The 25,922-nt window shown below is 37.4% G+C and overlaps 1 protein-coding gene across 3 annotated transcripts; it reads left to right on the forward strand.

Annotated features, from left to right (window-relative positions):
- Positions 1-5,068: 5,068 nt before the first annotated feature.
- Positions 5,069-25,482, forward strand: LOC108277478 (alpha-2-macroglobulin). Of its 3 annotated transcripts, none has more exons than XM_017490269.3 (34): positions 5,069-5,241; positions 5,898-6,078; positions 6,169-6,325; positions 6,415-6,467; positions 6,631-6,651; positions 6,786-6,951; positions 7,036-7,120; positions 7,340-7,454; positions 7,575-7,695; positions 7,855-7,964; positions 8,088-8,258; positions 8,383-8,616; positions 10,286-10,498; positions 10,615-10,764; positions 11,002-11,127; positions 11,271-11,361; positions 12,116-12,239; positions 12,551-12,776; positions 12,862-12,988; positions 13,118-13,239; positions 13,326-13,377; positions 13,495-13,578; positions 16,838-17,014; positions 17,119-17,194; positions 17,357-17,513; positions 18,236-18,310; positions 18,430-18,592; positions 19,755-19,945; positions 22,531-22,746; positions 23,191-23,312; positions 24,372-24,453; positions 24,607-24,675; positions 24,822-24,927; positions 25,005-25,482. In XM_017490269.3, exons 1-34 carry the CDS (start codon positions 5,084-5,086, stop codon positions 25,043-25,045), a joined length of 4,362 nt encoding a protein of 1,453 aa, XP_017345758.1. In that variant the 5' UTR covers positions 5,069-5,083; the 3' UTR covers positions 25,046-25,482. The 3 variants fall into 3 exon arrangements, 2 of the variants coding, with proteins under 2 accessions (XP_017345758.1, XP_047017440.1); XM_047161484.2 differs by having other exon boundaries at positions 5,131-5,532; XR_006983991.1 differs by lacking the exons at positions 24,607-24,675; positions 24,822-24,927; positions 25,005-25,482 and having other exon boundaries at positions 22,531-22,763.
- The last annotated feature ends 440 nt before the right edge of the window (positions 25,483-25,922 follow it).

Genomic DNA, 25,922 nt, shown 5'->3' on the forward strand with positions numbered 1-25,922 from the left:
ACAGCTGTGTCAAGTAATTTTAATGTACATTACCCATCAAAAGTTTAGACACACTCATTCTTTATTTTATTTATTTATTTCCACATTTTATAAGAATAATAAAGTCATGAAAACTCTGGAATAACACATAAATGGAACGATGTGAATTATGTTGTGATAAAAAATCATAAATAAAGCAAAATAATTGAATATTTTAGCATCTTCAAAGTAGACACCCTTTTTGCATAGAATTTCCAGAAATGTATTCTTGGTATTTTCTCGACCGATTTCTTGAGGAATTTCCCTGAGATGCCTTTTAAACAGTATTTTGTAAATAAGATGTTAGTTTTCTAATGAAATAAATTAATATGTTAGCACAATTATATTTTTGTCTACAACACCGATTTCAAACATTTATTGAAGGTGTATGTTTATATCATACACCTTCAGATCAAAAGGTTTTTAAGATCATGAGAAACATTTCAGTCAAGTGTCTCTAAACTTTTGACCGGTAGTGTATATCGGGGTTAATATGTTTCAGCCCACTTTGGTGATGCATCCATAAAAATTTTTCAGCTGTCATGTTATGGACATGGTATGGATAATAGCATGCATGATGAACATGAAATACATAGATTTTTTGTTATTTTTCCCAAAAATTAGTTATGAGGACAAATAAAAAGTTGATAGACTAAGCACACATTGTCCAATCAAAGAACAAATTATACAAAAGGACAGACCACAGAATCGTATGTTTAGTGTTTTTTGTTTGAACAAACAGGTTACAACTCTATAGCAGATTTGCGTTTGGCTCATCTGCCATTTAAAAAAAAAAACATGGCTATTTTGGCATATTTTGCATTATGTTTTTAAAATGGGGACCTCCAATGCAAAATGTGTAAAGGTTGGCAGGACAGAAGCAGTCATTTAAATATTTATCATTTGGGTTTTTTTTAAGCCCCAACTGCAGTACAGAGCACGGAGATACTAAAAATATTAAGTCACTAATGCAGCTACCTGTTACGAAACGGGTGGTGAGGCAGAAGCAAGCACAGATCAACGTCTTTATTTCCAAACAGCAGTCAAACACAGGAAACGCGGTCAACAGTGGACAAGATCAATGAGGTTAAACATAGAACTAAAGTCGAGGCATGGAACGAGAGCAGGACATGAAAATAAGACTGCTTAACACGCATAACGCATTCACCATTACATTCAGTGTTTCAAATAATACTGCGCGAAGTACAACGTAACACGAGGGCTTTAAATAGCAAACACAATCAAACTAGAACACAGACAGCTGGGGCAAATCACAACACACCCTCGAACATCAACCAGTGCTTAAACAGGAGGAGAACCAAAACAAAAGGCACGTGTCCATATGCAACAGTTCCATCTCGTGCACACGCACTCTCTAAAGCGGCGCCGCAGTGCCATCTGCCAGCGAGGGCATAACAGAACCCCCCTCCAACGGCGGTTCTGGGCCCCTGTGTGATCTGTCTCTTGATGCATCGGAAAACAGGGTGGCCTCCGCCGGGTAGCTTACAGGCGGAGCACCACCCCCAGCTGGACTGAAGCTCGGGGCGCTGTCCTCAGCAGGACTGGAAGGCCTCAGTGGGACTGGAACGCTGGGCGTAGTCCTCAGCGGGACTGGAAAGCTGGGCGAAGTCCTCAGCAGGACTGAAACGCTGGACGACGTCCTCTGCGGGGCTGGAGATCGGAGGGACGTCCTCTGCGGGGCTGGACAGCGGGACAGCCTCCTCGGCAGGACAGGACAGCGGGACGGCTTCCTCGGCGGGACAGGACAGCGGGACGGCTTCCTCAGCGGGACGGGACAGCAGGACGGCTTCCTCGGCAGGACAGAACAGCAGGACAGCTTCCTCAGCAGTCAAGACCTCCCCACAGATCTCCAGCTGGAGCACTGAGGTCGCCAGGTTGACCTCAGGCGGAGGCCCAGAGGTCACCAAATTAACCTCGGGCTAGGACTCCGGGGCTGTGACCTCCTACTGCTTGCATTGCGCAGTGTAGTCCCCCGGCAGTGGGAAGCCCCAGTAATTCGGGTAGCTCTGCTGCCTGCATAGTGCAGCGTAGTCCTCCAGCAGCGGAGGCAGGGGTACTTGCATGGGTGGCGACATGGCGCATGGCCCAGTTTGCTGCAGCAGCTTCAGAAGGTGGTCGATCTGAGCAAGTGCTTCGTTTATCTGTTTACTCTGTTCCCAGAATGATCGACGCCACTCCTCAAACTTGGCAGCTTCGGCGGCATTCATGTTGATCTGCTGCTTCCGTGTGGTGGGCGCAGTATTCTGTTACGAAACGGGAGGTAAGCAAGAAGCAAGCGCAGATCAACGTCTTTATTTCCAAACAGCAGTCAAACACCAAAACAAAGGCATGTGTCCATATGCAACAGTTCCGTCTCGTTCACGCACGCTCTCTACATCCGCACCGCAGTGCCATCTGCCAGCGAGGGCGTAACAGAACCTATCTGACTTTGTGTGTGTGTGAGTAGGAGAGAGAGAGTGTGAGAGAGTGAGTGTGTGCGTGCAAAACTCTATGGTTGTCAAAATAATAGCAAAACTCTATAAGCTGTGAACAGCTTCTCCCATCTGAGCTGTGGATCTCTCCAGCACCTTCAGAGTTACCCTTCTTGGTTGCTTCTATAATGCCCTCTTTACCCAGTCACTGACGTTGGCAGCTTCCGCCATGCAGTCTAGGCTGTGCCAAGTCCTATCCATGTTTTAATAATGGATATGATGATGATCCACAGGATATTCAAAGTTGATACAGTTTACAGAACTTACTGTCCTGCTTTGACTGTTACTCGCATTGATCTATCCCTGGCCTTCCTCATGTTTGTTTAGGTATGTTCTATAACAAATCCTGGATGTGGGTTTCACACTTACACTTGCACACACTTGCAATCACAAATTGATTATTATTTTTTATTTTTATTTGAAGATAATATTTTATTGATTTCTTTTTTCCCTACTTCAGTATTATGGATTTTCAAGATTATGTAGATTCCTGACATATAATGAAGTCCATTTCATGTTAAGGGTTTAACATTACAAAATGTGGAAGATTTCAAGGGGAATGAACATTTATGCAAGGATTTATACAGCCAAACAAAGAAAGTAGAAAACAGCAGGACTAAAAATGCTGATCCTAGTCTGACTACGGTTATAATATCATTTACCTCTGAAATCACCTCGGTATAAATGTAAGTTACTTGTAGGGACTTATCATTCTAGTTTCACATTAAATAATTGTACCTGAAATGACAGATTTGTAAGAATAGTGACAAAAAGGGAAAAAATCAGAAATACAGCATAATGAATATGCAAACTTCACCAGTTTCATGATTTTAATTACTACAAATATGGATTTCGATATACATTGAGGCATAAATTCAGTTATAACCATAAATTGTGATATATAGTTAGAAATACTTTCATCGCTTGCAATAGGTCCATGCTTTAATAAATGCAAGTATACTGTTGTATTTGTGTACTTTATATTTCAAACTCTTATTATTTGGGTGTTTTTTATTTTCTGTAAATGACCTAAAGCCTGTTACCTGTGTGGGTGAGATTTGTTTGAAGAGATTTGTTTGAAGTCAATTGAAATAGGTTAGTGACCATATATTTACTAGAAGTAAACAGAGTGTGATGAAAGACAGCAAGAGCACAACTTTGGACTTCTGAATGTTGAACGCAACTGAATAAAAAAATCTCAGTATCACATTGCAGACATGTCATTCAATCCATGACATCTACACAGTGTCCCAACTTTTTTGGAATTAGGGTTGTATGTAACCTTATCATATTCATACATAATATTTAATATTGATCTCAATCAGTGGTGTAGTCCCAAATAGTCCTAAAAAAAGGTGGTTTACTCTTACCCAGTCAATCATTGACTAAGTTTACGTGCACATCAATGGAATGTCAATGACAACTCAGGTATACTTACAACAACCATGTATACAGGAATATTCTGATGCCTGTACACATGTAAACATCGTGTTCAGAATATGTCTGCAACCTGAATATAGATGGAATTTGGTGTGCATGACCACATAGTTACTCTGTTTCCTTGGTCTAACTGCGTATCATTAGCCTGACTAAGACAACAAATCACTAATGTCTTAAAAAGCAGTTATGATACAATTTGTCATCTTTTTCATCTATGTCAGTAATTAAAGTCGGGGGGGGGGGGGGGGGGGGGGGCATATATATATATATATATGTTATGGCTGGCTATTGTTCACTACCTCATATACTGTACATTTTATGATACATCACAATATAGCAGAAATCATCATATCCATTTCACATATTACATCAAGATTGTTGCTGCTCAATGCAAATTTTTTTTCTGTTTAAATGTTTTACTGTTTTAAATGTAATGAAAGTGCAAATTTAATTAAATGACAATTGACACCATTTAAGGAAAAGCATAAAAAAGATAATCCCATATAGGAAATGTGGTGAGAAATACTTTAATTTAAATAGCAGAATAAAATAAATGAAAGGCATTATAAAACCGCTGTAAGGGAGATACCGATAACATTAACATATTAATAACCACAACAGTAGTCTAACCATATTGAAATTTAACTCTTATTAATATTGCACATACTTATAAATACATATATGTGAATGATGTATGTTATATGATCATAATTAAAATATTAATATATAATATAATTTTATGCACAAAGAAAGTCACTTAAGTGTCATGCTATAGAAAATCATTTTAGCCTGAGACCTCAGAGACAATATATATGGAGGAAGAATCAGGGTGGCTCTGTGATCAGCTACCCTTGCTGTAATAGATCACTATGTAAACGATTTACTATAAATTATAGTTTTAGTTATATCATATATTATAGTTATTATAGTTATTACAATTTACAATAAATTACTATGAAAACACTCTTGCACTTTTTTGAATCAATAATTCATACAGAATGTTATTAAACTTATGTATGAATTTCTAGTTGCACCAAATAGGTGCAATCAAAATCTATTCCTATATAAGGGGCTAAGTATAAGCAGACCGATTGCTATATTTGCTTACATTGTGCTTAATCATTGACGAGAGCATGAGTGCAGACAGAGTGGTATCATTTAAAGTCATTCAGGCTTACAGCTTGTCACTGGTGATGGATTTCATCATGGTGTTCAGTCGAGTTCACATAAAGATAAGGCTACTGTTAGCCATCTTCCTCTTTCTCTCTGTCTATGGGCAAACCTCTGGACCGTAAGTATCATAATTTTACATTGTTGTCATAAGCTATTCAAGATTTTGTTGCCACTGTGTAAAACTATAGTATACTACGTTACATATGAAATACTTCCTATATATTTACATTAAATTTGCTTCTATGAAAATGTTCAAAAAGATGAAGGATTTGTTGTTTTTTTATGTATGAATATTTTGAACTAGAAAATGAATTAGGAAAAATGCTATATAACAGTTGTAGCTTATATAACAAGTTACAGGACGCCAACAAAGTAACTACTACCCGGGAGTGTGCAGTGGCAGACTGTGGTAAGACAGCAAAAATGATTTGGAAACACACACTGCAAACAAAACTTCACTGGTCTCATACACCGCAAAAAAAAGCCAAATCTACCCATGTTGCAGAAAGGTTTCAACATGCAGATTAAAAAATCCACCTTATCAGAACTGATTGCAGGTGTGGGGGAAGGCTCTGTAAATGCTTTGCATTCTGAAATAAGCATGACTCATTGAAGAAAGGAAAAGTCACACAGCTGTAGGCTTTTTAACTAATCTCTGACTTTGCGTATTAACTTCCATTTTATCAGGTCCTCTGAACTGGTATTTTTTAAAGTCATTTTTAATTACTTCTTAATCAATTAAAAATCATCTCAACCCATCATTTTTGTCCTTAGATATTTCATGGTGACATTTCCTGCAGTGATCGAGTCTGGCTCTGATGCAAAGTTCTGTGTGAGTCTTCTGAAGCCCAATGAGACTCTGCACATGAACATTTATCTGGTTCATGACAACCAGAACAGAACTCTTTTACAAGAGACAGTGGAAAAGGAATACCACCAGTGCTCTCATTTTGAGGTCAGAAATGCAAAATATTATTTTTTTTTTATTTTATGTTTTAGGTATTGTTAGTGATTGATGTTGTTTAACATGGAGACAACTCCACAGGCTCCACAGGTTGTGGGTGAATCAGTGCAGGAGATCAAAGTAGAAGTCAGTGGTAAAAGTTTTAAGATGACAGAGAAAAGTAAAGTGATGTTTAAATCCTACAACACATTGGTTTTTATTCAGACTGATAAACCCATCTACAATCCAGGCCAAACAGGTAATTCCTTCATGCACAATATCCCACCATTTCTGTAAATACCATACACTTAACGAAACATCACATTTCTGTACCCTTTTTTTCCACAGTGAATTTCAGAATTGTTGCTATGGATTTAAATTTTATTCCAATTGAAAAAAAGGTAAAAGCAGACTTTTTAATTTGAATATTTCATATAAAAATTAGTAATCCTCCAAATAAACTGTACAACATGCTCATGTTCATAAGTACAGACCAAAGCTGCACCCATCTTAGTAAAATATTTGTAAATTATGAATTAAGATGTATTGTCTTATACTCCACAGTACAGCACAGTGAGTCTTCAGGTAAAGTGGAATCATATATAATATTACATATTTAATGAAATTATTGTTCATTTATAATATCTATAAGTATTGTGTCATGCTTCCTTAATGTCTTCACAACTGAGCTAAGTGTAATGTTTTGTGGAACCAAACAGGATAATCACCAGAACAGGATTGGTCAGTGGACGAATGTGTCCTCGACAGGTCTGATATTGCAGCTTTCTCATGAGCTAAATGCTGAGGCTCCACAGGGATATTATCAGTTAACTGCTGATGCTGGAAATAGGTTGGTCACACACCAATTTAAGGTGGAAAAGTATGGTAAGTTACATTACTAGTAACACTGGAGTTTTTACAGATGTAACCAACATAACTTACGGTAATAATGAACTGCATTTGACTTAGTTTTACCCAAGTTCGAGGTTACAGTGAAAGCACCAGCACAACACAGTGTGGATGAGGAGGAACTGGAGCTAGAAGTTTGTGGAAAGTAAGTACAAAATTTGGGGGGGGGGTATCCCAAATCGCTTCAGATTTGTGAAAAATCTGTTACATTACATACATCCACAGTACATCACATTACATTACATTACATAGTGTTGACTAAATGGAATGTCTTCCACACTTAATTATGATAGTTATCTCTCATGTATCATACATACTAGGAGGTATGTACAGTATATAATATATAAACCTGTATGATATGAAGGTACACTTATGGGCAGCCAGTACCTGGTCAAGCAGTGGTGCAGGTGTGCCGGAAATTTAAGCAGAATTATGGTGTGGCCCCAATGATTTCACCCTGTGTGAGTGAAACGGTGGAGGTATGAATATAACTATCAACAGATAATTATTTTTACTCTCTTTCTCTCTCTCTCTCACTCACTCACTCACTCACACAAATAAAGTCATTCTCAGCATTTGTTTTTGGGTGTTCCCTATAGATGAGTCAGACTGGCTGTGCATTAATTATCATGAATGTGTCAACTTTCATGAATACTGAATTTGAACATAATTTTAGGAATCAACTTCATGCTACTGTTACACTCACAGAGGAAGGAACAGGTGAGTCAGTAACAAATTTCTCAAAACAAGGAAAAGTAAGAAACCAGAGCCAGTGGCAGACATCTTAAACTTTACTATGTATTATTATAATAGCTTGACATGATTTTTTTTTTTCCCTATTTCATAATACCATATTGCAATTTGTTTCTTTTTGTTCAGATATTTCCATTGTGAAATCTGCAAAGATAAGACTTTCTTTCCAAATTGGTAAAGTGGTCATCTTTGACTCACCAAAAAACTTTGAAAGGGGGAAGGTTATAGAAGGAAAGGTATGGCTTTCATTGTTTTGTTTTTTTTGTTTGTTTGGTTTTTTTTTTTAAACTTGCATTGCCATTTGGTATTGCTTTTATGCTTGTAATGAAAGGCAGGATTTTTTTTTCCCTGATTAACAGATTAAAGTTACTACCTTCAGTGGAACACCAATTCCTAACAAGAAGGTGTATCTTTCAGAAGGTGAACGGTGGTCTCAGAAGTTACTACTTAATCTTACTACAGATAGTAATGGATTGGCAAACTTCTCAGTCGCTGCACCTGAACATCCTACAACAGAGATAACATTGAGGGTATGTTAGGATGACCCGAGCACCCAGCCCCCGAAATATATAAATAAATAAATATACAGTATATTTTCTTCCATTAAAAACAAATTTTACTGTTTTTATTGTTCCTGTTTTTTCTGTTTCATAGGCAAGTGTCTATCCACAAGAAAAATACCAAGATCCGAAAACACCATTCTTTTCAAATGCTGAAGCACGTATACATCTGCTCCAACCTGTGACACCTTACAGTCCAGTGTTCAGTGAATTGTCAATAGAGAGCTCAGAGGAACCATTTAAGTGTGGGGCTGAAATTCCCATAACCATTAACTACTATATTGTTGGAGAAACAGCTGAAAATTACAGAATTGACCTTATATACATTGTAAGTACATGCTGGAAATGTTATGTTTAATGAGACAGGAAACGCAAGCTACCTGTATAGGCCCTTATCACAATGATGTCTGTTAACTTCCGCCTTTCTGCAAAGCAGTGTATCTGTTCTTCCATTTTATGTTCACCCAAGAGACTTCTCGGGAAAATGCAGGAATGCTCAACAACAACTTAAAATAGGAAAGGTAAAGTTAAGACTAATAACGTTTACATTTTTAAAACTGGAACGTAGGCTAGCTAGCAGCAACTTTATCAATATGGATTGCTGCCAGCCTGTGCTGTAACAGATTTACTCATCTATTCCAACACTGTTGTTTAGAATAGCTTGATATCAGACTGAGAAACACACTGAACCACAGTGGAACTTTGCGGGATACTGCAAAGTCTCTGCAACTGTAGCAAAACATAACAAAAAGAAAACTTCTCTCTAATCATAACGTTAGAGAACTATTCATCTGAGAAACCTGAAGGTGATGAGCCTCCTCCTTTTTCCTCATGGCCCTGTGACATTGCCCTCTCACTGTCACCTCATCAACAACTACATTCGAAACTAGAAAAGGCACAACATTAACCATTAATATGTTACTGCCTTTTATCTTACAATCCAGAATCTGTATCTAACAGCAGTAATATGGAAACATGGTTGCAACAAGAGTTTGTGGTCTGTACTACAATAACCTTTTCAAGAATAGGTCATAAAGACGTTCTATATGCAAAACAGAAAGCTAACACATTGATAATATCAACTACCATTATCCTAGCACCTTCGCTATCATAAGGGCTATATAAGTCAAAGACACTTACCTTCATAATCACCAGTGAAGAATTTGTAAACTTTATCAAGTTTGGAACGTATCGTAAGTGAAAATTTGCAATTGTACAGTATTCTGCAAAAACTTTAGGCACTCTATTTTTTTTAGTACAAACCTTGTTTTTATTTTATGATTTCTAGTTTATTAAGTCGGTACAGAAAACATTTTAGCTTCCCAAACATTAGTTTGCTAACACAAAATTAAATGCTACAGAAAAAAAAAATTCTATGTCAGTAAAGAAAGCAGTATATTACATAAGAGACCACTTTTCAGACAAAAAACATAATGAAGGCTGCTGGGTTTTGCTGCAAAAATAAGAAGCAAGTGCGACAGTCAAAGTCTCCAGAAGAACCATGGCTTGTTCTGTAAGATGCTCAATAAAACTTTCAGCTCATTTTCTTATAAAACTGCACTAATTCTACCAGAGATGACTATTTTCATTTTAATTTTTTTGTCACACCAAATATTGACTTTGTTTCATTTACCACAGTTTACTGCCCTTTACTGTATTTTTTTTTAAATGCAGAAACATATCATTTAATTATTTTCAAGGCATCTTTGCTCTGCAGCATCTCTTTGCACGTGACTAAAGAGTAAGCACAATACTGTATATCATGTAGCTGTATTTGTGGTAGATGTACAAGGGACTGGGAGAACTCCATGCTGGTGGCCCTAGCATTCCACTATGCTGGCGGAGGTAAAAAATAAATAAATAAATAAATACACTGGTTTGTGTCAGAACGGAAGTTGCCTGACGTCATGTGAAAAGGGCTCATTTCCTCCATTCAAGTAGCCCTAATTGTAATGGACTACACAGTGATCATCATATATTTTGCCTCTCTGGTTCAGGTCTTATCTAAAGGAGTCATAGTCCATCATGGGCATGAGGAAGTTGAAGTGGAAGCCTCTACAGATGTCAGAAAAGGAAAAATCTCATTCAAACTATCTATTGTTCCTGAGCTGGCTCCTGTAGTGCAGGCTGTGGTGTACTCTGTCCTGCCCAGTGAGATCATCATCGCTGCTAACAAGAATTTTGATGTGGAAAAATGTTTCAGAAATAAAGTAATGCTAGTTTTGTCATTATTAACTTTTTACAAGCAACCAATAATCTGATTGTTCAATTATTTTGGGGGAAAAAACCCTAACCTGTCTAAATTTGTTTTCATCATGGAGTCCAGGTTTCGCTACAGTTCTCTCCCTCTAAAGCAGTTCCTGGTGAGAAAAACACTCTCAAGCTCTCAGCTCATCCTGGTTCACTGTGTGGCCTCAGTGCTGTGGATCAGAGTGTGTTCATCTTGGAGTCTGGAGAACGCCTAAATACTGAAGAGGTGAAATTAAGATGTACTGAACAGTCACTATATAGAAATGTTTGTTTATTTTAACATTAATACATTTAGGGGGGTTTTCTCTAATAATTTTTAATGTATTTTTAAATGAAATAAAATGTAAATAAAATCTGACATGCAAAAACTTGAATAAACAGGTCCTAATGTTTACTGTGCAAAAGTTACATTCAAATGATATGAAGTTAATTGTTAATGTGTTATTATTATATAATTCCATAGATATTTAATTTGTTGCCTGTGACATCAGTATCAAATTATCCTTACATGGTTGAAGATCATCTGGAGTGCGTGCATGTCAGACCCCAACGGGATGTACGGATTGACCATGTTTACAATACATTAAAGGTAACAGACTGACCGGTTATAAAATGAAGCATAAATCATTGTGTAATTTGAGTGAATTTTTATTTGAATTTAAACTACCTGGTTGCTGGTTCACTGTTCAGTGACGTACTACACTGATGACACTATGTCTTATCATCTGACAGGGTGTGGGACTGAAGATGGCGTCAAATTTGGTTGTTAGACATCCTAACTGTTTGATGTACATAGGTGTGGAGTATCACCGTCATGATTATGGTACATCCAGGCCTTTTCTTATATTATTGTTCAATAAATATGGAGTTTCCTATTCTTGCAAATAAGATACACTATATGGCCAAAAGTTTGTGGACATCCGACCATCACACCTATATGTGGTTCTTCTCCAATCTGTTGCCACAAAGTTGTAAGCACACAATTCTACAGGATGCCTTTGTGTGCTGTAGCATTACAATTTTCCTTCACTGAAACTAAGGGGTCCAAACCTGTTCCAGCATGGCAATGCCCCTGTGCACAATGTGAGGTGCATAAAGACATGGATTGCCAAGGTTGTATTGAAAGAACTTCAGTGGCCTGCACAGAGCCCTGACCTCAGCCCCACTGAACCACAAAACCACAAAAACCCCAAGCCACTAACATCTGTGCCTGACTTTACTAATGCTCTTGTAGCTGAGTGGCAAAACCCCACAGCTACACTCAAGATCTAGTGGAAAGCCTTGGCAGAAGACTAGAGGTTATTATAACAGTAAAGGGGGACAAAATCTGAAATGGAATGTTCAACAATCACATACGTGTGATGGGCAGGTGTCCACAAACTTTTGGCCATATAGTATATGTACATTAAATTGTGTCTATTAAAAAATGAAGACTTTCTTATGTTAACTTATGAAGTTGATATGTCCCAAAAGGTACCATTAGGATAATCATTATAAGCTTCAAGTACTTCATTTCCTCAGATATAATACCTTTTGCATAAGTTATGTTCATTATTTGCAGTTTTACTGATTTGCAGTGGGATACAGGTCAAGAGTTTTGTATGATCACATCGAAGGCTCAAGTTTATTAAATTCTGAACCCATCAAAACAGTTCGCAAATTCTTCCCAGAAACTTGGATATGGCAACTTGTTGAAGTGGGGTGAGTAAATTAATATTTAATTGTTGTTTATTTGCTTTTTTAGATTTATTTATTTTATTTTATTTTTAACAAAGAGAAAATAATGAAAATCAGTGTACTTGTTCCCTAAATGGATGTATTTCCACAGAGCTTATTAGACGTAAATAGATGCATTTTGCCATGGACACCTTTTTGGAAAATTTTGTTAGCATATACACTGGTACTGTACTGATGTACAATAAAATTTGCTACAATATACTGAATAATGAACAATTCCCTTGATGATAAGTAATAGAAAATGTAGAAATTTAAGTGTTATTGATTTTCCACAGGGACTCTGGATCAGCACAGCTTCCTGTCACTGTTCCTGACACCATCACTACTTGGGAGACAGAGGCTTTCTGCGTGTCCTCTAGGGGTCTGGGACTGGCTCCTCCTGTTCAGCTCACTGTATTTCAGCCCTTCTTCCTGGAGCTCTCGTTACCCTACTCTATTATCCGGGGAGAAGTTTTTGAGCTGAAGGCCACGGTTTTCAATTATCTTTCCAAATGTATTATGGTACTGTAAGGCTAAGATTTTGTCTTCACAAATGTTCTAACAATTGAGATGCACAGTAAATTAATCACCTGTGCCTCATCGACAGGTTAAAGTGACCCCGGCTCCTTCTTCAGACTACACTCTGGAACCCTCTTCTGATGGCGAGTTTTCATCCTGCCTCTGTGCAAATGGCAGAAAAACCTTCAAATGGACTCTGATTCCCACCGTGCTTGGTGAGACTTAAAACTTTTTAGTTGAGACAGGCTCTCATATGTCTATTGCATTATATTGTGGAGAATTGCAGAGATTGTAAAGGTTTATTTATTTATTTATTTTAAATCTTTTCCACAAATATGCTGCAGGAGTCTTGAATGTGACAGTGAGTGCAGAGGCAGAACAATCACAGACGGTGTGTGATAATGAGATTGTGAGTGTTCCAGAGAGAGGCCGTATCGACACAGTTACACGAAGCCTGATTGTGCAGGTCGGGGTCTTGAAAATCATCTAATCAGAAAATATATGCTTAGCCTAATTATTACTATGATTTAATAACACTTTAACCCCATGTAGGCTGAAGGAATTGAAAAGACAAAGAGCCAAAGCTGGTTATTATGCCCTCAAGGTTAGACTTACAAACTGTTGATATATATCTACTAATTTACACCCACAAGTCTGCGCTAATGTAAAACTGCTGCCAACAGTACTGTACTAGTAGTAAAGATAAAGCTGTCTTTCCTAGGCAACAGTGTTTCAGAGGAGTTGGAGCTGACTCTTCCTGAGGATGTAATAGAGGGATCAGCACGAGTTTCTGTTTCAGTACTTGGTAAAAGAAAAAAAACAAAAACATTTCATTAAAAGTAAATATCTTATATCATAGATTTTAGTTTTAAAATGTATTCTTGGCAACAGAAACAATAGAAAAGTTTATGAAATTATAGACTATGTAACATGCATATATTGTTTTTAATTACTGTATTTTCATTCTGCTTATGTTTATGAGGGTTGACTCTATATAAAATTTCATGAAGGATTGCAAAAATTCTTGAGTTGACAGTACTGCAAACTAAACTGCTAGTCTTTAGGCATGACCAGCTTATTAATTACTCTTAAAGCTTGAAGCAAATTGAATTGATAGGAACGGCAAAGGAATTGAATACAAACTGAACGAGTCCAAATATCTGGCTCTCTAAAAAGAATTGAAACACTCATTTCTATTCAGGTTCACATTAGGCATGTTTGAATTTCATAATAACTGTCTAATCTCTTATTGTGTGTGTGTGTATATGTATGTATATATAAATATATTTATATATAAAGACTTGTTGAAGACTTAGCCTTTTGGAGAAGTGTTCTCTAATTAGACTGAACATAAATTTTACTATTTGCCCTAATGATCAGTGATACGTTTGGAAGAAAAGGGGTGAGGCTTTTAAACTGACGAACACCATCCCAACTGTGAAGCATGATGGTGGTAGCATCCTTTTATGGGTTTGTTTTGCTGGAAAAGTGACTGGTGCATTTCAGAATATACAATCATGTGAAAAAATAAGTGCACCCCATGGAACTTGTTAGGGGATTTTTAATTTTTTTTGCCATATTTGGACAAGCAAACATTTGATCCTCTATAAAACACTGCCTGTTAATAAAGGTGAAACACTATCAAATGACACATAAAACTAACATTTTGTAGTAATTTTCACAATTTAAATGAACAAAAAACAGATCACTCACATGGAAAAAGTAAGTAGACATTTTACGCTACATTTATCACACCTTAAAATCCATAAAATTAGAATCAGGTGTTCAAGATTGGGTGCCAGTGATTAGAATCTGCTTAGAAAGTTCAGGTGAAACCTGTCTTATTTATACCACTCTCATATTTAGTGGCTGCTGTTCCCTTTGTTATTGAGGTGTGTAATCTAAAGGCTCTAAAGATCTAAAGGTCTTCAGGCCTAAGGCCTTCAGGAAAAAAAGGTTGTGGATCTCTATGAGTCTGGCAAGGGATTTAAAAGGATCTCCAAGTTATTTGAAATACAACATTCCACTGTAAGGAAAATAACCTATAAGTGGCACAGATTTCAAACGACTGTCAATTTGTACAGTACTGGCCGTGCCAGAAAATTCAGCCCAAGAGCAGACCGTTTGATGCAAAAAGAAATCTCCAAGAAACTTACAATTTCATCACAGTATCTGCTAGTAAGTCTTGCAACTGTTGGTCCAAGAGTGCATGCCTCTACAATAAGAAAGAGATTGCACAAATTTGACCTGCATGGGAGGCGTGCCAGGAAAAAGCCTTTGTAAAACTACAGTTTGCCAATGAGCATATAGGCAAAGAGCAGGCCTTTTGGAATAATGTGAGTTTTTTGGCCACAGTAACAGCAGACATGTCTGGCACAGCCCAAAAACAGCTTTTAAGGAGACGCACCTCATAGCAACTGTGAAGCATGGTGGTGGAAATGTCATGGTTTGGGGTTACTTTGGTGCCTCATGGACTGGACAGTTTGGATGCATTGATTCAACTATGAATTCTGCATCATAGCAAAGAGAGCTTGAAAATGGGCTGCCATCTGTCCAAAAGTTGAAGTTGACCGTTCAACAGGATAATGATCCTAAGCACATTAGCAAATCTACCAAGAAGAAATGGAGTGTTATGGAATGGCCTAGTCAAAGACCGGATTTGAATCCCAGTGAAATGTTGTGGGGGGATTGGATACTGAAAATTCTTTGCATACCCCAGCATGTCAGGAATTTGGGGTCAGAGTGCAGGGTCAGCCATGATACAGCACCCGTGGAGCAGAGAGGGTTATGGGCCTTCCTCAAGGGCCCAACAGTGGCAGCTTGGCAGTGCTGGGGCTTGAACCCTGACCTTCCAATCAGTAACCCAGAGCCTTAACTGCCAAGCCATAACTGCCCCAGTGAATTGGGCAGTACATGCAAGAAAACCCTAAAACATCTTGCAACTCAAAGAATATTGCATGGAAGAGTAGTCAGAAATTCCAGCAAGCCGATGTCAGAGACCGGTGGACAATTATGCAAAACGCCTACAAAAAATTATTTCTGCTAAAGGGGGCAATACTAGCTTCTCAGGCCAAGGGTGTATTTACTTTTTTTCAGCGAAGAATATCTATTGCTATTTCTGTTGAATAGACAATTGAATAAGCTATTTCAAGTATGTTCAAGTATGTCAACTTTTAATATGCACAGTTTCGAAGAGGATCAAATGTTTGTTTGTCCAATTTGTCAAAAAAAAGCCAACAATTTCCATGGGGTGTACTTATTTTTCACATGACTAGAAATACTGAAGCAATACCTCAAGACATTAGCCAGAAAACTAAAACTTGGTCGCAATTGGGACTTGCAGAAAGACAATGATCCTAAGCCAGGGGTGTCCAATCTTAACCGGAAAGGGCCGGTGTGGGTGTAGGGTTTCATTCCAACCAATTAGAAGCCACACCTGAGTCTACTGAAAGCCAGGATCAACTGATTAAACAGGTGGAATCAGGTGTGGCTCCTGATTGGTTGGAATGAAAACCTGCACCCACACTGGCCCTTTCCAGATAAGATTGGCACCCCTGTCCTAAGCATACTTCTAACATTGTAAAAAATGGCTTAAAAACAATGAAGTGGGTGTATTTGAGTGTCCAGCACAGCACTTTGACCTAAGAAATTGTGAAAAATTTAATGTGTATAGCCTACGTGTATGTAAAACTTTGGCCCTAAATGCAAATGTATCCAACTACATGGGTAACTAGACAAGCAACATTATTCAGCAAATCATATGTCATTATATGTCTGTCGTGTTGCATTTTAAATGTAGTAACTGGACAGTGTGTCCAGGTGAGAGTAGGAATGAGCACATGGAAACCAGAACAATGTTAAGAGTGTGGTCTCCACCGTGGTGGAGTCTTCAATTCAGTGACTGAACATAAAAAAACACATGAAGCAATATCTAGTAGATTAATTCTTATTTGGCTTTTCTCTGGTATACTTGTTGCATGGTTCAAATTGTTACTGAATTATATCTCGTCAGGTTAAGCAGTATAATTAGACTTAGAAAAAAAGTTGATTGTGTTCTTTTGTAGGAGATATACTTGGCCGTGCATTAAAAAATCTGGATGGACTGCTAAGGATGCCATATGGTTGTGGAGAACAAAACATTGCTCTCCTCGCCCCCAATATCTACATTCTTCAGTATCTAGAGAACACTGAGCAGCTCACCACAGCTATCCGTGAGAGGGCTACTGGTTTCCTTAAGAGTGGTCAGTGACATTATCTTTCTATTTTTAATCTTTTTAATCAACAATAGCCATTCTGAATAAATTCTTGCTGAAGTAATCAGAATCAATAATTTGTCTTTACACAGGATACCAGAGGCAGCTAAACTATAAGCATTTTAATGGTGCATATAGCACATTTGGCAGGGGAGATGGGAACACATGGTAAGAATTGTACAGGTAGCAGTAATGATACAAATGGTTTTTTTTTTTGGTTTTACAAAAACAAACAAAAAAAAACCCTTCAGTCATTGTGAATTTACTCTGAGAAGTAAAATATCTAGGAAAATATTTTAATTATAGATATGCATAATTCTCCTCCACCAGGTTAACTGCTTTTGTCTTAAGAACCTTTGGCAAAGCACAACGTTACATCTTTATTGATCCAGAAATCATTAACAGTGCAAAGCAATGGCTAAGACGTAAGCAGAGATCAGATGGCTGTTTTATACAACAGGGAAGTCTGTTTAATAATAGAATGAAGGTATGTATGGTACTAAGGCTTTCTATTACTACAGAACACTCATTTACAACATCAGAAGGATTTGTCAGTTTCTATCCACACAGGCCACTCAGGTGCTTGATCAGCCCCCTTATCATTTTGAGACCTGGCTCATGTCTGCCTCTGAGTGCCGTTCAACCTGTGCAACTGCAGCTGCATGACTTGTTTACAACCTTTCTAAGTTCTCCCATTCCACCCCATTGCTAAGCTCCCTCCACTGGCTTCCTATAGATGCCTTCATCAGATTTAAAACACTGCAGTTTTCACACCCCACACTGCACCACACTCCTCCCTCCGATCCTTTCGCACTGTTCGACTGGTCCCACTATCTCTCAGGGTACAGTACAAGGAAGGCATCAAGGCTCTTCTCTGATCTGGCATTTAGTTGATGGAATGAACTTCCCCTAGATGTCTGAACAGCTGAGTCACTGGCAGACTTCAAACAACTAAGTTCCTAAATCTTCATGAAGCACTTAAATTAGCACTTTAAAAAATGTTGTGTAGCTTTTCTTTTACTATATTACCTTTACTATATTTTTTATACTTTTATATAGTATTCTTGGTCCATGACCTAGTGAATCAGTATCAGTATGTATTTATTGATAGTCGTTCTTAATAAGCTTATCTTCCAAATGCCATAAATGTAAATTTAACACATTTCTGAATAAATCTACCTATCCTATCAAATTTCTCGTGTATTTCAGGGTGGTGTAAATGATGATGTGACCATTACTGCCTACATCACTGCGTCATTCCTTGAATTGGGCATTACAGTCAAGGTAAGAGCATGATGCAGTAAATTTTTGCTTTCAGATGACATGATTCTATAAGGAGGCTCTGCAAAAGTCATAATAAAGCTCTAGCTTCTTCTTCACCATTATGTATATTTTGACTGCAGGATACTGCTGTGAAAAAAGGACTGTTGTGCCTAAATTCTTCTATTGGTAACCTGACAAACACCTACGCCACTGCTCTGTTGGCCTACACTTTCAGTCTGGCTGGAGAAAATGAAACACGAGAGCACCTGCTAAAAGAGTTGGATAATGTTGCCATTACAGGAGGTATGGGATGGTTAGCATAATTTAAATAACATAACATATAAGTGTGTTACTATTAAAATTAAACTCATGTTACTGTTTATGGAGTTTCAGCCTTCAATGTTTTCTCATCGAGGCTGTATTCTTGCCTCATGCCCAGTGTTCCTCAGATAAGCTCTGAATTCACAGCAACCATGACCATGATAATGTGCTTACTGAAAATGAATGAATGAATGAATGGATAAATGAATGGATATGCTATCATGGGATTGAAATCTAGTAATGTTAAGCAGAACATAATCTTATATAGGTGTCTTTTTATGTCCCAAGGACTTAATTTATATAACTACGTTCAGGTGGTCTGTCACGTCACGGCGAGCTCGCAACTACAGTTTCCAGAAGGCAGTGCCAACTACAAACATGGCCGACAAGAACTACATTTCCTGACCATGCATGCGCTCACGTTCACCAGAGTACTGAGTGATAACACCTGTGTCGCACCATAGGTTATGTAAGGCCTCGTTAATTTCAGCGCCTCGCAAAGTAAACGCTCAGCTGCCTCCATAGTGGGTGAAGTAATCTGTTATGTTACCTTGTCGGACGCAAGCGCGGATGATCAGGACAGGAATACTGGGGTGAGGTGGAAGACGAAATGCGGAAGAAAGCAGAAGGTCAGGCGATCGGGTGAACAATACAAACTGGGCTATACAGGAAAACTTAATCCAAGGGCAAGCGAAAACTCCAAAACCGTAGATTTTCCAAACGTGAACGTCAGGTAAAAGGCAGCTGAGCGTTTACTTCGCGAGGCGCTGAACTTAACGAGGCCTTATATACACAGGTGTTATCACTCAGTACTCTGGTGACCATGAGTGCATGCATGGTCGGGAAATGTAGTTCTCGTTGGCCATGTTTGTAGTTAAAATTTTAATTAAATTACCATGAAAAAGAAGTGGTATACTTATATATGAAGATGTGATTTGTCTGTCAAGGGGTAATCATTTCCTGTGGCTATGCTAACTAAGTATCTATGTAACAGAATAATTTGGAATTATTTCAAATAGTTGTATAGCAGGATAAACACAAACATCAGGAAATATATAAAAAAAAACAAAAAAAACAAAAAAGTCAGGGACTCTAGTGATTAGGGGATCCTTATGTCTTAATTATCTTGTCTCTATTGTTTTAGATGGTCGGCTTCATTGGTCTCAGTCAGCATCAGATGACTCCGGCTCATTGTCAGTGGAAATCAGTTCTTACGTGCTGCTAGCTGTTCTCACTGCAGGTCAACTCACTACAGCTGATTTGGGATACGCTAATAGGATTGTCAGCTGGCTGGTGAAGCAGCAAAATCCCTATGGAGGCTTTTCCTCCACACAGGTAACTCAGCTTATTTGTAGCACCTTTATGCAATTTCAATATGAATATGCAAAACCTTTTTGCCCCAAATATGACATGTAACAGGTCTGGACAACCAGCACACAAACACAGACAACATTACAAAAAAATATTTATAACTGTTCAACAAACTCAGCTGTTGAGCCTTTTATAATAGGGAGTATGGGAGTAGGAATAGACATTTTGCACAAAATTGTGCAAAAATCTTTGGAACATGCACAGTATACAGTTTTCTACATTAATATTGGCACACTTGGTAACTATGAGCAAAGAAGGCTGTGAAAAATTGTCTTTATTATTTAACTTTTTGATCTTTTGTTTATAAAAAAAAATCACAAAAATACTCTGCTCTCATGGATATCAAACAATTGCAAACAAAACACAGGTTTATTAAAAAAAATCTTTGTTAAGTATAGGTGTGCAACAATTATTGGCACTATTTTAACAGCTCTGAGTCTTCTCCTATAATGCCTGATGAGGTTGAATGTTTTGGATCATTGTCCTGCTGGAAGATCCACCCATGGTCCATTTTAAGCTTTCTGGCAGAGGCAGTCAGGTTTTCATTAGAGATCGACCAATAATCAGTTTTACGGTTATTTTTCCCAATATTGAATATTTTTTCATAGTCAGATATCGATTTTGGAATATCAGATCGACCATCTTGTGGGCATTTTGAGAACTGTGCGCTGTATGTAGTTTAAGCAGCTTGGCACTAAGAAATAGTGACAAACTCAGTCACATAATCTGTTTACCTCATCAAAGCTTAATTTTTATTTATTTTTATTTTTAAAGACACTTTAGTAACAATGCACTTTATTTTATATTTTTTGCACTCTTTCAAATGTCCAGGTCCTCTGGCAGAAAAACAGCCCCAAAATATTCAAGAGCCACCACCATATTTAACCGTGAGCATGAGGTACTTTTCCATATGGCTACCTCTCTGTGTGCACCAAAACCACCTCTGGTGTTTATTGTCAAAAAGCTCTATTTTGGTTTCATCTGACCATAGAACCCAATCCCATTTGAAGTTCCAGTAGTGTCTGGCAAACTGAAGACACTTGAGTTTGTTTTTGGATGAGAGTAGAAGCTTTTCTCTTGAAACCCTTCCAAACTACTTGTGGTGATGTAGGTGAAGTCAGATTGTAGTTTTGGAGATTTTCTGACCCCAAGATTCAACTAACTTCTGCAATTCTCCAGCTGTGATCCTTGGAGATTTTTTGGTCACTCGAACCATCCTCTTCACAGTGTGTTGAGACAATGTAGACACACGTCCAATTCCAGTTGACTGGAACGTCTTAATTATTGCCCTGATGAAGGGCATTTTCAGTGCTTTGGTATTTTCTCATAGCCACTTCCCATTTTGTGAAGCTCAACAACATTTTGCCACACATCACAGCTATATTCCTTGGTCTTACCCATTGTTATGAATGACTAAGGGAATTTAGCCTATGTGTTACCTCATATTCATACCTCTGTGAAACAGGAAGTCATGGTTGAACAATTTCCTGTTCCTAGTCACCCAGGTGTACTAAAAAAAAGTAAATATCAATGGGCATGTACTTCAAATATATTTTTCTCATATGAATTCATAGGGGTGCCAATAATTACTAGATTAATTACTAGATAATTGTCACACTTGCTTCCATTGTTTGCAGGTAAAACGTGACATCCTTCATTATGTTTTTTGTCTGAAAATTAATGTTTGGAAATGTATTTTCTTTTCATTAACTCAGTAATGCATGAGTTATAAACATCTTAGGTAAAAATTTGTTGTAAAAAATTAGGGGGGCATAAAATCATGCTGATACAGGTCAAGAGCTTCAGTTAACATCAAACATAAAAAGGAAGAAAAAATATGAACTCTGTGACTTTAACCATGGCATGGATGTTGGTACTATAACATTGTAGCAACAGTTTGGGGAAGGCCAACATGTGGGTATGGTGGATAAATCTGGGTTTGAGGGATGCCAGGAGAATGCTGCTTACCAGAATGCATAGTGCCAAGAGTAAAGTTTGGTGGATGAGGGATAATGGTATTGGGCAGTTTTTCAGGGTTTGGGCTAGAACCCTAATTCTAGTGAAGGGTAATGTTAAAGCATACAAAGACATTTTAGACAATAGTATGCTTCCAACTTTGTGGCAACAGTTTGGGGAAGGCACTGTGCTGTTCTAGCCTGACTGTGTCCCTGTGCACAAAGAGCATAAAGACATGGTTTGGTGGAGTTTGGTGTGGAGGAACTCCAGTGACCTGCACAGAGCCCTGACCTCAACCCTACTGCACACCTTTAATGATCTGGAGCATTGATTGTGAGCCAGACATTATCTTCCAAATCAGTGCTTAACCTCACTACTGGGAGCAAATTTTCAGACACACTTCAAAATCTTGTACAAAACCTTCCCAGACGAGTGTACACTATTATAGCCACAAGGGGGCGGTGGGGGGAGGTAGGGTCTACTCTATATTAATGCCATTGGTTTGGGAATGGGATGTTTAACAAGCACATATTGTGTTTTTCCAAATATGTAATATTCTCCTTCTCTTTTTTTCTTTTTAATATTCTATTCAGGACACAGTTGTGGCCCTCCAAGCTCTGGCTCTGTACTCCACTAAAGTGTTCACCTCAGACGGCTCTAGCACAGTAACTGTAAAGTCAGAAGATGGACACAGTTACACCTTTGATGTGAACCAGAACAACAAATTATTGTACCAAGAAAGATCACTGCAGGATGTTACTGGCAAATACAGCATTGATGTGAAGGGCTCCACCTGTGTGTCAGTGCAGGTCAGTGCATTTTTAAGGTAATAATAGCGTTATCTTGATAGAACCTTGATCAATCTTACTGATAAATAATGTTTTTTCAATAAAGTGTTCACAATTCCTTATTTATTAAATAATAACTGCTGAAAAAAAACACATTGGACTAGATCTTGGACTAAACACAGTATGCCTACTCAAATGAATTTACTAAAAAGGACAGTAATAATTAAAAATCACCTTTAAACCCTTCTAACACAGAATTGTATTATTTCTTATTATTATTATTATTATTATTATTATTATTATTATTATTATAATTTTTATTTTGTATTATTGATTTACAGTATTAGTAATGTACAGCCAATTCAGCAGCTTCTTAAATATGAATAGATGGTCTAATAGATTTCTATTTGCTTTCCAGGAACATCACTGCAGTTATAAATGACATTCTTTTATCCCCACTTGCAGACAACACTTTTCTACAATGTCCCCACAACTACTCACACCAGGACACTGAGCATCGCGGCTACAACTGACGGAAACTGCACAAAATCATTCGGACACACTCTGGCAATCAATTTCACTGTCACGTAAGTCTAAATATTTGATAAATCATTGAACATATATGAGAAAACCAGTGGCTGATTTCTTCAGGTGATTTAGAAACAGATTTTAAATAGTTCCTCCATTTTTCTTACATTAAATGACTGCATATCACATAAAATATTATGAAATATTATACACTCAGCAAAATTATTCAACATAACACAATCAGTCAATGACTTATTACTGTAAATATCATGGCTATATGACAGGCAGCTGGTATCAATGGGCTAACAAGGCTAAGCCCCTCCGCTGTCTTTCAAAAAAAAAAAAAAGTCAATAAAGTTTCATTTTGCAAACTGCAAACGGCAAACTGGTCCACTAGCTCAGTCAGATCTTGCCATTGTGAGGGAGTCAGGTCTTCTCCCTTCTGGATAAAGGCATGGTCTGAGGGATCTGAGGACAGAAAGGCAGACAGCACAAGGGCATGCTTGATACACTTTATTCACAGGTTGATGTGATAGACCCTCTTACCAAGCTGCCAGTTCACTGGCCCCACCTGCTTGAGGATTGTGTATGGGCCTTGCCAACAGGTCAGGAACTTGCAATTGGCACCCAGAATGTATGTGACCATATGCTACTGTGTGAACAGGAATGTGTGAACTGTGGCAACTGAGGAAGTGTCTTTACAATTCAGGGGGAGGGTTGCCACTGGTGGCATGGCAATGAATGTGACATTCACATTTATGGTATTTAGAAGATGGCCTCATCCAAAGAAACATAGTAGTTTCTAGAGTATACTCCCTATTACTTACAGCTAAATCAGTTAGCTAAATTGGTTTACCAACAAAAATAAACCTCACTGACCTAAACTCAGTCAGGATCCCAGGCTATTTTAAACCTACATCAAGAGATTAGCCCCTGTGTTACCAAACTCAGCAAAGAATCACAAAATTCACTGCAATCAGACTTCTTACATTTAATGAGCAAATATCATTTTTGACACTTTACCCTGTAGTCACAATGATTATTATCTGGTATTATTATTGCTTTAGGTATTGGTATTAACTATCGTTTTTGTTTTGTTGTTTGTTTTCAATTTTCAGATATAATGGGGCATTAAACAGCACTAACATGATCATAGTGGACATAAAACTCTTATCAGGGTTCACAGCAGATCCTGGTGAAGTAAGGACTAGCAATGTGCTTAAATGATTACAAATGTTAAAATGTCATTTGTGTGTGTGTGTGTGTGTGTGTGTGTGTGTGTGTGTGTGTGTGTGTGTGTGTGTGTGTGTGTTAATTTACTAATGCTGAATAATTCTTGTGGTGTTTTCTTAGCTGCAAAATCAAATTTTGGTGGAACGAGTTGATTACAAAGATGACCATATTATAATTTATATAAAAGAGGTAAGAGGACAACACAGTTTAGATATCTGTACATAACATTAATTATTACCTATATTACACATATCTGCTATACAAACATGTATGTTTTATTTATAACTCACAAAATCAGATATGATTGAGTGAATCTGCAATGTAATCTCCAACAGCTCCTAAGGAATATTCCTGTCAACTATAAGTTACACATTAAACAGGTGCTTCCTGTGAAGAATCTCAAGCCAGCTGTGATCAAAGTTTATGATTACTACCAAACAAGTAAGATTTCCCTGGGTTGTGGGATTTAAATTGTTATTGTGACTGTATTGCTTCCACTTACTGATTCTTTCATTTAGGTGACCAGTCTGAGACGGAGTACACATCCCCATGTGTGTAAGCTGCCAGATCTTCATTAAACACAGAAAAGCTTTGGATATCTTCTGCGTGCTGTTTTTCTTGTGCATTATACATTTTTGTTGGTATTGAAATATATATGCAGTTCAGATACATATTGCATTACTCTTGTGTTTGATTTTTAAAGGGGTTTTTGCCATACATATCTTACATGGCTCTTCATTTATAAAAGTCAAAATCAGTTAAGAGCTTTTTAATTAGCCAGTTGTCAAGTCTAAACCAGAATCAGCATCGCACTACATCTCCCAGAACACCACATGGCCTACAAACATGGTTGCTATGAACTACAACACCCAGCACACATGAACTTACAGTTTCCATTAAAGCAAATACAAGGTAGCCCATTTTAGAAACGTGACTGACTGGTGATGTAAATTTGCAGAAATAAATAAAATAAAATAAAAAGTGCAAGAAATTTTCCACGTTTTGACTTTATTTGAGTGGTATTTTCTATGAAGGATATCTACATGTAAAATACATTTCACTTTACATTATTATTATTATTATTATTATTATTATTATTATTATTTGTCACTAACAACACATAGTCATATAGTATAAACAAAATTGAACAAATATAGACTACAGAAAATAGAAAAAAGAATGTACAGTATGATATATAAAATAATACAAGTTAAAAGAAAAGAAAAAAGAAACAGGTTTGAGATCATCATACAAATAGCGTAAAACCGTCACATAGAGACATGGTACGTTTATTTTTCAACCCAAGTAGTAACTCAATATAATTTTTTATATTTATCTGAAATAACAAAAAGTTGGGTTTTCCTTTAACCCATTTCTGTTTATGTATGTTATTTCCCCATAAGCACACAAAGATTAACAGTAAAGGTCAGATTTGT

The sequence above is a fragment of the Ictalurus punctatus genome, chromosome 17 (genome assembly GCF_001660625.3).
Source record: "Ictalurus punctatus breed USDA103 chromosome 17, Coco_2.0, whole genome shotgun sequence".
NCBI classification, from domain to species: Eukaryota; Metazoa; Chordata; class Actinopteri; order Siluriformes; family Ictaluridae; genus Ictalurus; species Ictalurus punctatus.

Excerpts from the sequence above, each read along its gene's own strand:
- LOC108277478 (XM_017490269.3), top strand. The coding sequence starts at position 5,084 with ATGAGTGCAGACAGAGTGGTATCATTTAAAGTCATTCAGGCTTACAGC. Across the intron at positions 13,240-13,325 it reads CACGAAGCCTGATTGTGCAG|GCTGAAGGAATTGAAAAGAC; the intron begins GTCGGGGTCTTG and ends AACCCCATGTAG. Across the intron at positions 13,378-13,494 it reads CTGGTTATTATGCCCTCAAG|GCAACAGTGTTTCAGAGGAG; the intron begins GTTAGACTTACA and ends TGTCTTTCCTAG.